Consider the following 12,331-nt stretch of genomic DNA (forward strand, 5'->3'; position numbering starts at 1 on the left):
GTATACATTGAATGTAATTAATGTAAACTATATGATATGACAAACACAAAATATTATTATATCATGCTCGAATGTTGTGGTTAATTTGTGAGAAGATGCCAACATTGCAATGTTATTCAGTTAGTATAATATGTACTCTAAACTGTAGCATTATTGTAAAATTTTTAGCCGGGTAACTAGCTCATCCAGGCTACTCATTTATTTTTGGCAAACGAGTCACAGACTGGAAGAAATCCTTTCTGGGAGATCTGGTTGAGTGAGCTTTCTTAACAAATTTAATCTACTTTTCTGTGCATGGGGGGTACCCATTGGCAATGACTTCCGTGAGACAGTTCAGGGGCTGATCCAGAGATGTCCAAAAGGGGTGGCCGAAATTTGGGCCGATCGAGACAACAATGTCCCAGGCAAAATTTTTGTGTTCTAGACGCCTGAAAATAGCATTTGAGGCATTGTGGCCTATCATTTTTTTCTTTCTTTTTTTATTTTTTCCCCTTTTTTTTAACCTCCCAAAAGGGGGGGCCGGGGCCGGGCCGCCACCCCTCTGAATCCGCCCCTGCAGGTAATAATAAATTAGTTAAAAAAACATGCAAATTATTATGAATTTGTGGGAGATGGATTTCTTTCTGGGAGATTCTTGCTTACGGGAGTGCGGGAGGCTGTCCCAATTTCCAGCAGACTTGGGACTCATGAATAAATGAATAAAAACAATCCTGAAAAATTTACGGTACTGTAACCTTTATGGCACTTTTTACATTTGTTCCAGATGGGGTATCCTGTTTTCCCATCCAGCTGACTACACGCCAGTATGTACCACTGAGCTTGGAATGGCGGCCAAGCAGGCACCAGAGTTCAAAAAGCGTGGCGTCAAGATGATTGCTTTGTCATGTGACTCTGTAACTGACCACAATGGTTGCTTGGTGAGTGGAGTTTTCAGTCATAAGAAAAATTCTGTTATTACAGGAATTGAACATGTTGACCTTTGGTTAGAATCATCCTATACAACTCCACTCTTTGATGTACAGCTGACAAAATTTATCTTAATGCACTTTAGACCAACCTTTCAAATTTTACTGCTCACAAATGTGCACCTGCACCTTATTTTAGAATGGCTCCCTCATGAAGTATAACAGGCCCCCAACTTTAGATACAGTTAATTCGACCTTCAGACCACACCCTTTTAATTGACTTCCAGTGAAAAATTTTACGGGTAAATTTTGTCCATATAAAGCCAGCTAAGCATGCACACGAAATGTGAGGTATTACCTCTTTTAAGTGGAGTTCAATGGCTTCAAAAAAACAATACATATAATCATAGCCTAGACCTGGACTAAAATGATGTTCATTTATTGAAAGAAGTCCAGCCTAGGCTACCTGCAGGCCTAATATGTACTTTTTTATTCTACCAACACACATTTTTACTGGAGAATTGATGGCTAAAATGGGTTTGAGAGAACACTATGCAGCTGCTTCGGAACATAAAGCACTTTTAACATGTTTTTAAAATTTTGCATTTACCAATAAAAATATTTGTTACTGTACAGTAAATGTTTTGCCTTTCAGTACTAGATTCGGATTCATTTGATTTGTCATTACATACATGCATGATATGTTTCTACCTGGGTGATGAAGTCTGGACCAGCTATTAAAATGCTCCATTGTTTTATAACAATCCACCCTTGGCATGTTATAAAGAGTGGTGGACTAATGAACTTATATTTGAATAGATTTTCATCAATGATTTCCTATTTTCTTCCACAGGACATCAAGGATAGTTCTGGAGAGGCAGGCGACTGGCCATACCCAATTATTGCAGACAAGAATCGTGAACTGGCGATCAAATTTGGTATGTTGGACCCTGAAGAGAAAGACAAGGCCGGACTTCCACTTACAGCACGATGTGTAAGTACCATACACTGTTACACAAATATTCCTGAAACAAAAATCGGAGGATGGATTTGGGTTACATGTCTAGGGAATGCAAGATATTTCAATCAGTTCGGAGAAGTATGCTGGTTTCGTTCTGAGGGGTGGTGAGTGTGCCCAGTGGTGGCTCTCTGATGTCTTTTCTGGTGGCTAAGCTTTCCAACAGGGTGACTTTAGATCGTATGCCCAAGCTAAGGGAAGGGGTTGAAAGAGGGTTCCCCCTCCCAAATGGGATTTTTTTTTAAAGAATAGCAACCTCTGGGTGGCCTTACATAAATGGCACTCTCAGACTGTGACAGACATGTGTTGGCTTGGTGTGGGCATATTTATATATTTTTTGTGGAATGACTGCCCAATGGGGGAACTAGACCAGTCCGGTGGGGGCTTAAGATGAAGTAGATAATGCGGAACTAAATCCCTATTCCAATGAAAACATAATGGTTATTTTCATTGTTGTAACCCATTTAGTGGTGCTAATTTGCTGCTGTTTTGGGGTGGGAGGAGGATGTGTGCGCTCAGCCTATGCCAATATGTTTGAAAGGCACCAGTTCTTCCATCGGAATCATGCAACCCATTTGAAATTAATGAATAAACCAGGATTTGTCAATTAGCAGCCTACTTGAGATCTGGCCCATAAATGATTTCAGATTAAATAAGCTAGCGGATGTAATAAAGAAAAAATAAATAACTAAAAATAAATCAAATAAAAAAGTACTAACTGCTTTCAGCACTGCCTATTGATTTATCATGTGTATCATGATCTGAATAAAAAATAAGTTGATGTTAGATAAATACTCAAACTTTAAAATGTTTTATTTTAAGGTATTCATCGTTGGACCCGACAAGAAGTTGAAGCTCTCTATACTCTATCCAGCAACGACAGGCAGAAATTTTGAGTAAGTGACTATTGATTGCCTGCTTAACTTTGTATTCATAAAACAAACTTTAGTTCTATTTCGAGCTTCAAAATTATATCAATTTATATGCAACTTCGACCAGTAATACAAAATTTCAACCGTAATTGGTACTATGTAGACTGATTTTTCTAGTCTGGTCTAGTGGTATCTAAAATGCTGACTTGAAATTTTAGGTATTTTTCTAGCTCATGCTGCTATGTAATGGCCCTGTCACACCTTGATGATTTAGTCAGCGTATGCCAAACGTATAAAAATTTCTTTAAAATGCTGGCATACGCTGAACTATCGATGCTTTTTTTCAACTTTGGGCGCATTCATAATGTATTGGACTTATAAACAACGTATTACTAACTTATATAGAACGTTTTGATTACTTTCAAAATAGAAAACTTGCACGAACGAATCTTAGCGTGTTGCCGGCGTTCACAACTTATGCCCAGCAATAGTCTACCTTATGCACAGCGCGTGGCAGCGTATCACCGATGATCATGTGACGTAGCCTATAAAAAGGCTGCCGCTCGTCGATTAAAATCATAACCACACTAGACATTATCAACATCACTGAATTTACATCACCCCATTTTAACATACTTATTCCCCTAAATGCTGCCAATATGCCATTATATGATAACTGTAAGTTAGAAAAGAAAGTAAGTTGTGTGGTCGTCTGTATATACGTTGGAGATAAAATTTGTTATAAGTTGCATAGAAGCATGTTACTCATAGGTTAGAAATACGTTTTGACTTTTGAGTAACGTACAAGTAACACGTGTTACAATTAATGGCCCGCCTATCTGGTACACACAGTAGATTTTCATTTATCGATACCGCTACTGATGAATGGAATAAATTACCTTATAATGTTCAAAATGCACAATCCTTATACACATTCAAAAAAATCATTAAGAACCACTATTTTTCTAAACTTCATAATAGTTGTCAATTTGGTTGAATCTGACTCTGATGTTTTGAAAATGTATATTTATTGTCTTGTTTCCTTATTGTTCTATTATTCTGTAATTTTAGTATTCTCATTTAGGGACCACAGTGGAAATAATTTGCCTTTTGTACTTTTCTGTGTTTTTATCCTTGAATATTACTTATTACTTATTACTTCAGATTGAATAAATAAAAAAATAAAAAGTATGCGGAACGTGCAAGCCATACACTGGCATGCGTTGAAAAGTTTTGTGCATGCACAAAACTTTTTGACGTACTCTCTGTACTAGGACGTATACCAGCGTGCTTCAGTGTGCTCTTAACTTATACGAAACTTGCCAAACTTATTCGACGTATGCCAGCATACATGGTTTTAGTTTGTCTCAGCAGGCCCAGACAACACCACAGCTCTGTTGTATAGAATAGCCATTAAGGGGAATTCCCAAGTTATACCTTTGTGGTATAGGTAGTCTTACAATATTTTCATGTTCTTTAGTTAAATAAAAAATATATGATATGAATTTATACACTAGACACATGATTTTATTTGAACACTATATTATGACATCGTAAAGTGATGAATAAAAACACTAAACACATGGTTTTGTTCATAATAGGTCTAGCCTAAGTAACATCATAACGTACGTAAAATTGAGGTTCTACTTTATTAAATATAAGTGTCCTGAATATTTTATTCATGATGTTATGTTCGTGGTCAGGCATAATGTAGTGGTTGTAATGCTAAACTTACAGTCCTACTGTGCATGTCCTGGGTTCAAATCCTGTGTGGGCCAAGATTCATTCCTGAGGCTAAAAGCTCCCCTCCTAAGCCACATCAGGCTTGTTTATAGTGCATCATGTTGTTCTGCCTCTAGTGAGTCAGCTTGCTGTTATTAATTAAACTAAAACTAAACATTTATATTTCTTTATGTTTATCTTTCTAGTGAGATTCTTCGAGTGATTGATTCCTTGCAGCTCACTGCAACCAAGAAGGTAGCAACTCCAGTTAACTGGACGGTAAGTATTCATAGTATCTGCTAGGGAGCTTTTGATTGCACGACGGTAGGATGTAGAATGTAATGACGTCACTAAAAGTCATTTGTGCATGCGAGAACCTTCTCCTTGTCACATGGATTCTAAGACACAATTTGGTCAAATCTATAAGTATGAAGAGAATGTAGGATAAGCCTGGTAGGACCGTCACGCATGAGTGATTCCATTTTCGCGTCGTCCCGCAAATTAATAGCTTCCTACTGTCACACTGCGCTCTACGTGTATGTAGGTATATTCTTAGTTTGTTTTGATTAAAAACTCAAAACGTAAATTGTTTAGTCAGCATATTTAATTCTCAAACATCTGCTCAGTCAGTAGATGGTCTGGTAAGTAGGTTCAAAACGGTGTACTGAATATTAACCCCTAGAAGGACCCCACTGGAAATAAGTCGTCTTCTAGAATTTCGTGGGCTATCCTTGGTGTTTACACCGAATAAATCCAATCCAATCCAATCAACCCCCTGTATTTGATGTCCAGAAAAATTAAAATTGTTTTTTAGGTTGTTTAACTTTTCTTTCAGCATGGTGGAAAGTGCATGGTTTTGCCATCTATCAAGAAGGAAGATGAAAGTAAATATTTCCCCAAAGGTGTTGAAACTGTGTCTGTGCCATCTGGAAAAGGCTACCTTCGCTACACCCCACAACCCGAATAGACAGTTTCGAAAACCACCAAGTCTTGTAACTGAAACAATGACTTCTAGAATCTTCCCTAATAAAAGGGAATGTGAAAAACAATTTTGATTTTATATACCTTGTGTTTTAGGTCCTAGACACTCTTGTTGATAAGATGTAATCTATTTAGGTACTGCTAACCTTTTTCATATTTAGTTTTGTATTAGAATCTTGGTTTTTAATTTTTTTTTTTTTTTTAATACATTTATATTCATTTCTTGTCTTAAAACAAACATGTGTTTTTTTACAAATCTGGGATTACCATGCAAAAAAAGGTATTTTTCAAATTTAAGAATATTTATTACCAAAGCGATTTGAGAATGCTTTAAATACCAATATGGGAATGTTTTTAAAATTTATTAGTATTTTTATAATGTTCTTGTACCTCTGTAAGAATATTATGTTTCATTATGTTCTTGTACAGAACTTGAATGTTCTTTTAACAATGTTTGGCAATGATAGAATGTGAATTCACATTACGGTATACTAGGTAGGGAGTTGTAATTCACTCCTTGATTATCCAAAGTAAATTTGAATATCAAGTGTTATTTTTTTTTAATCTCTTTGTTATGGGTACTTGCTCTGATTCAATCATAATAAAACTGAATTTCTTACAAGATAGTGTGTCCCAGTTTTTTTTTTTGTACGGATTGCTATTAAGTTAAAACTGACAAAATCAGCTGTGTATTTGTCTGGTTTCGTAAAAATTTTAAATATTTCATCATCTTATGCCATCTTACACTGTGGTCAACATGTGCTCAAAGGTCCTAGCTGATTGACAATTGACCATCTTTGGGCATTGTCCCAAAGTGCCTACAGAATTTTGCAATGTTCAAATTTATTTAGTACCTAATATCCACAATTTTTTTTCTTACTGTTGGTACATCCAAAAGTATAATATACAGTAGATGAAATTGAACTAGTTGGGAGTATTTTATAAAAATTGGTTGGAGGTCCAAAGTGAATGTTTGATTTAACATTGAGGCCTCATCCAAATTTTGATATGTTCGTGTGTGCTTCCAAAAAACTTCTGCTTTTATACCACCTTATTCTCAGTTTTAATTTTACTTTTTATAGATAATCGGTGTCTGGCCATAACAAAGTATTTTCTTGCCAAAATGGTAACAGGCTGCAAAAAATTATTGTCGGGCTGCATGCGGGCTGCACTTTACCCACCTGTGATTTAGACCATTTTAGCAGATCTAACATGTGCTAGGCTTAATTTTGGCAAATTTAGCATAATTCTTTTTTTTTTTTAGCATTATTAGAAAATATCTCAAACTGGTCTCCAAAATTAAAAAAAAAATGGTCATAATTGAAACCAAACAAAATTGGAATGGATACCATATTCATTAAAATTATTCCATCAAAAATCCTGTCTTGTGAATATTTTTTATTAGGCCTACCCCATCATATTGACCAGAGGCAGGAGAGGACATTTTCAAGCAACTATAAAACAAAAGCTTTCCGTAGGAGGGCTTCATGATCCCCTCCAAATTGGTCTACCACAGTCCACAACATCAAGTCTGCCTTTTTTTTTGTTTTTGCCCAGGCTAGTACATGCCTGAAAATTGTTGACATTAACTGTATAAATGGGAATAGCAGCTCTGTGCACCCGTTTTGTACAATTTTGTAAATAATTATTGAAGCTTCATTTTAACTATAGTGGTGATGTGATGATGAGGAATTTTACTCTATATATATATAATAAAAATAAATTTAAGTGTGATTATGAGCTTCATATATATATATATATATAATATATATATACTGTATATATACATGTATATATAATTATAAAAATGTAATTTTTTTAACATCAAAAATGCATGCATAACATAGAAAACAAATCATTATGCTAATAAAAAGAAATTATTGTTATACCAAGCCCATTAAAGCATATATATATATATCTATCTTGGGGTGTAAAAATGCAAGTGTGATACATTAATACGCTAAAATACTCTTCATGCATGGTGGTATAGTATCTAATTCATCGACGAATCAAATACATCTTAGTAAAGCGTTTGGGTGGTATATTAAACTTTCTGCAGCAAGTTTCTGGGCAACAAATTCCAAACAATCAGAGCAGAAAATACTGCAATGAGATTCAGTAACAATTGCGAGTTTGGCGTCCTCCGTGCATATTTTGACCAATCGGAGGCCAGAGAACTGGCTGCAGGAAATTTCTAATTGAACTGCAGTTCAAGACAGCTAGGGTTGCCATTTGGCCTTTTTGACTGCCAGATTTCTCAAATTTGGCCGAATAAAAAATCGCCTGGCCGTAATGTTTGAAAAGTCACGGCCAAATGGCCTAATTTGGCCGAATTTTGTGAAAAGTTTACATTTTTTTTTTCAATACAGGCCTAATATAACGCAGACTTGTTTTGGATGTTGTTTTGTACAGAGGCTTTGATTCTAAGGGTACCTTTACTTACATTGAACGTTCGTAATCGTACTTTCACTAAACACTTATGGTCCCCCCCCTTGGCCGAGTTTACGTAAGAGAGTATATTTAAAAGATTTGCAGTTACATTTAATAATTAAAATTGTTCGGATGAAATATATATTTTTATGAAGTTTATGCTTGTTTAAAACTTTATGAAGACAGTTTATTGCAAGTTGTACCATAGTGTGTATCTTTGTATATGTTCCAACCTAGTGGAGGTTTCTAGCTTTTGGTTCAGAATTGAATAAAATAAAATAAATTGTAAGCACTGCAGTGTTCTTTATGTGAAGTGCCATAATGCTCGATGTGATCATTCGGGTCCAATGTCACCTCCAATTTCAAGCAAATGTTGCTGAGACTTCCTTGAAGTTACTCTGGAGTAATACAAATACGAAAAACTTTTATTGCAAATCATAATAAATAGAAGATGAACAGACAAACATCGTTCAAAAGATTATAAAAAAGAAAATTCGATAAAATGTCAAAAGTTAAACAAAAACATCAAGAGTAGGCCTAAATAAAAAACGGACAGAAACATCTCCGGCTATGCAATCAATATTTACCAGTTCATGTAAACACATGATTTGTGATACAATAATTTACTTCTTTTAGTTTTACATAATGGCAAACAAAATTCGGTACTGTGTCTAAGATTGTAAGATATAACTCTCCGGTCCGGTAATAAATGATTGAGTCTATGATTTTCATTCTTTAATTAGGTTAAATTAGGTTGTATATGAGAATCATGAAGAAGATAGGAGTTCTGACAGCGAAATTGATTTATTTTAAGTACAGTACTGCAATAATAAACAGCTATTCAGAGGCGAGTTTAGATACCGTACTCGCGCAAATAAGCGCCCCGTTTGATTAAGCGGCCTCGTTTGAATAAGATTTTCTTTTTAGCAAGTCAATAATCCAATCAATCCTGGGACTGTGGTTATTGGCATGATTTGAGCTGTAGAGTGGAAACACATTTTTCTTCAGTCAATATCAAAATAAGGATATTTCTCTTGGACAGATGAGAGCTCCGATCCCTGGACAGACAGTATATTTCCAACTTTAATCTTTTTACATATTTGTCTATGTCTAGTCCTACTCCTCTTTTCCTTTTTTCGAACTTAAGCACATTCTCATCTGAGTTTTCAAGAAAAATACAATGATCCTGCCATCTTGCTAATCTCAATCGGCCGATGGCGAACAAGCTAACCACTACCCACCACTAATTGCATCTGCTATTTTGCTGTTATGTTAATATTCACGCATTCTTGTTATGAGCGCGCCATGTTCTCTGGACGATTATCTTTTCTAACCACCACCATTCGTAATGTCCTTATATAATCCTTTTTTCATTCAAAAAGTGCCTCTTGAATTTTTAATTATTAAAATGATTTCCCATAGCAACCCCTCGATTTTCATCTATGTCCATAAGCGCCCCCTCAATTTCCACTCTGTTTTCATAAGCGCCCCGTTTAAATAAGCGCCCCTCGGAAAGTGCAAAAAATATGTTAAGCGCCCGGGCGCTAATTCGTGCGGGAACGGTAGTTTTAGATAAAAAGTATTTATTAAAGTTTTCATAGTTTGTTTTAAATTATTGCTATAAATCGACTACAATTTACGGTATTTAATACATTTAAATCAAATTTAAATCGATCTGCCTACCTGCTAGCAACTAGTTAATGAACATATATTAATTATGATGATTGTGATTAATTATAAAAACAAAAACAGTGAAAGATTAAATATTGATCTGTGTATATCATTTTAAATTCTTCAATTTCAAACAAATGACAGTTGATTTTCGTGTGGTTTTTGTAATTTAAAATGAACATTATGTACCCACTGTTGTCTTCTAATCGGATTAAAATCTGGCCGAATTTTGGCCGATATTAAAATATAGTTTGTCCGAATTTGGCCATGAGATGGCGTGTGTTTGGCCGTGAAGCCTGTCGACCGTGATAGAAAAAGAAAGAGCAGCGAGCCCAAAATCGTGTAATCAACCGAAATGCATGATCGGAGGCCAATGGAGTAGGGCGCCGCGTATCGGCTGTGTGTATAAAAAACTTGTCTAGTGTAGATAATATTAGGCATAGGCATAGAGAGTTAGACGTTTTTAGGTATTTATTAATTATTATAAGTCTATCTATTCTTGTACTTATAGCTTAGACCTATTTAATAATTGGATAGGCTAGGCCCCAGCTTTCAAGTAAAAAAAGGAACATTACAGTGTATTTGTTAGGTGTAAACTAGATCTAAAATTACTACTGGTCTACTACAAACAAGGCCTAGACATGCGGCGAGGCTACTTTTGTTAGCTAAACTAGTCCTTGACTAATTAATGATTATTAATTATATTTTAATTATTATTATTATTACTATTATTAATATTATTTACTTATTATTATTATTATTGTTATCATCATCAATATAATATTGTTATTGTTATTATTATACAACAACATGCCCTATTACTAATTGTAATTTTATTATTATTATTATTAATAATAATAATAATAATAATAATAATAATAATTATTATTATTATTATTGTTATTGTTATTGTTATTGTTATTATTATTATTATTAATAATAATAATAATAAAAATAATAATAATAATAATAATAATAATAATAATAATAATAATAATAATAATAATAATAACAGCAGCGGCAGCAGCAGCAGCATTATTTAACATTCTTTCCAACCTTGTCAGGGGTGGCGCCAGGATTTGCCCGACGGGGGGGGGGAATTCCCCTGACGAGGGGTCAGATTTCCCTGAAGCAAGCAAGTGGTAGTGGTCGAGCTTCGATTAAAAGATTTCGAAAGTGGTACAGGGGACGAAGCCCCCGAAAATTTTGACAATCTAGGAGTTTCAAAGTCTTATTTTATGGATTTTAGAGTCTACTAATATGTAGAAAATAATACATATAATTTGTTTTTTCTCCCCGACAAATTGTGCTTTTTCTCTCTTTTTCTTTCTTTAATAATAACATTTAACATTTTCCAACCTGGTTAGGATCAATAAGTCTTTATGATCACATACTACGGTACCACATTTTGACGGTAATTGTGTGTCATGTAGTTCCACATTTACAGTGAAACTAAGGGCCGTTTCATTAATCTGTCATTTTGACAATGTTGGCATAAGGTGCCGAGGACGAACATTTGAGTATATACGGAACATTTATTAATTTTTTCTGCGAAGTGAGTCTCATGAACGACAATTCACCACAATTTTGGTTAAATTAATGTTGAAATGAAGAATATATTTCAGTCTAATGTTAGTGCAAAATATCATTAGGCCTTTGTAATCACCGCACGACGCGCGACTAACATGGCAACTAACACGCGCGTGGGTAAATCGTCACGTACGCTGACGGTTTATGGTCTGGTTGCTATGGTTTTTGTGACGTTCAGCGTGTAGGGACGCACGTGCGCCTAGAATGTCGATGCCAGAGTTATAACCTTTGATGTCCCGAGATGTGCGTCCTTTTGTTGAATTACCTTGAATGAACATGGGCAGTTTAGATACTGCCGCGAGAGGGCCTGGCTCGCATGATAACGCACTTCCGGAAAAAAACCGTTACAATTCTGTAATGCAAAAAACGCTAGCTGCTCGTTCTTCCTTCCTATAGCTACTATCTGGCACAGGGTTGCCATTTGGCCTTTTTGACGGCCAGATTCCTCAAATCTGGCCGTATAAAAATTTGTCTGGCCGTAGCATTTGAAAAGTCACGGCCAAACTATATTTGGCCGAATTTGGTCGAATTTTTAAAAAGTTTACATTTTTTTTTCAATATAGGCCTAATTATAACGTAGACTTGTTTTGGATATTTTGTTTTTGTTAGCTTAAATTCTATATTTGATTCTAATCTTTTACCTTTGTTTGTACTTGCACTAAACACTCAATCTATGCTCCCCGGTTCAGCCGATTTGACGTATGAGAGTTTATTTAAAAGATGACATTTAATAATTTAAATTGTTCGGATGAAATATATTGTTCATGAAGACAATTCATTGCAAGTTTGTACCATATATTGTGTCTTTGTATATGTTCCATCTTATTAGTGGACTCCGGGTTCTATCTCTTTTGAATTTCTTTTGAATATAAATTAAATACTGTACTTTAATTAATTTATTATTGCCCACATGAATTGTATAGCCCTAGGTGCCGCAGTGTTCTTTATGTAGAGCGCCATATACAAATGCTCGATGTGATCATTCGGGTCTGATGGCACCTCCAATTTCAAGCAAGTTTTGCAGAGAGACTGGAATTAGGTTGCATATGAGAATGAAGAAGATAATTCTGATAGTAACATTGATTTATTGCTTTAAGTACTGTGACAATGACAATCAGATTCGAATTTAAAAAGTTATAAAA

At 35.0% G+C, this 12,331-nt stretch overlaps 1 protein-coding gene across 1 annotated transcript; it reads left to right on the forward strand.

The window, feature by feature from the left end:
* Positions 1–707: 707 nt before the first annotated feature.
* On the forward strand, positions 708–6,120 carry LOC117122705 (peroxiredoxin-6-like; the record flags this gene model as incomplete). The annotated part of the gene is made up of 5 exons (XM_033268399.1): positions 708–918; positions 1,757–1,899; positions 2,746–2,819; positions 4,724–4,796; positions 5,353–6,120. Coding segments are annotated over 5 exons (633 nt in total), but the record flags the coding sequence as incomplete, so codon positions are not given.
* Positions 6,121–12,331: the final 6,211 nt, after the last annotated feature.

This window comes from Anneissia japonica, unplaced genomic scaffold (genome assembly GCF_011630105.1).
Source record: "Anneissia japonica isolate Jap-2015-1 unplaced genomic scaffold, ASM1163010v1 scaffold287894_len555002_cov174, whole genome shotgun sequence".
Taxonomy (NCBI): domain Eukaryota; kingdom Metazoa; phylum Echinodermata; class Crinoidea; order Comatulida; family Comatulidae; genus Anneissia; species Anneissia japonica.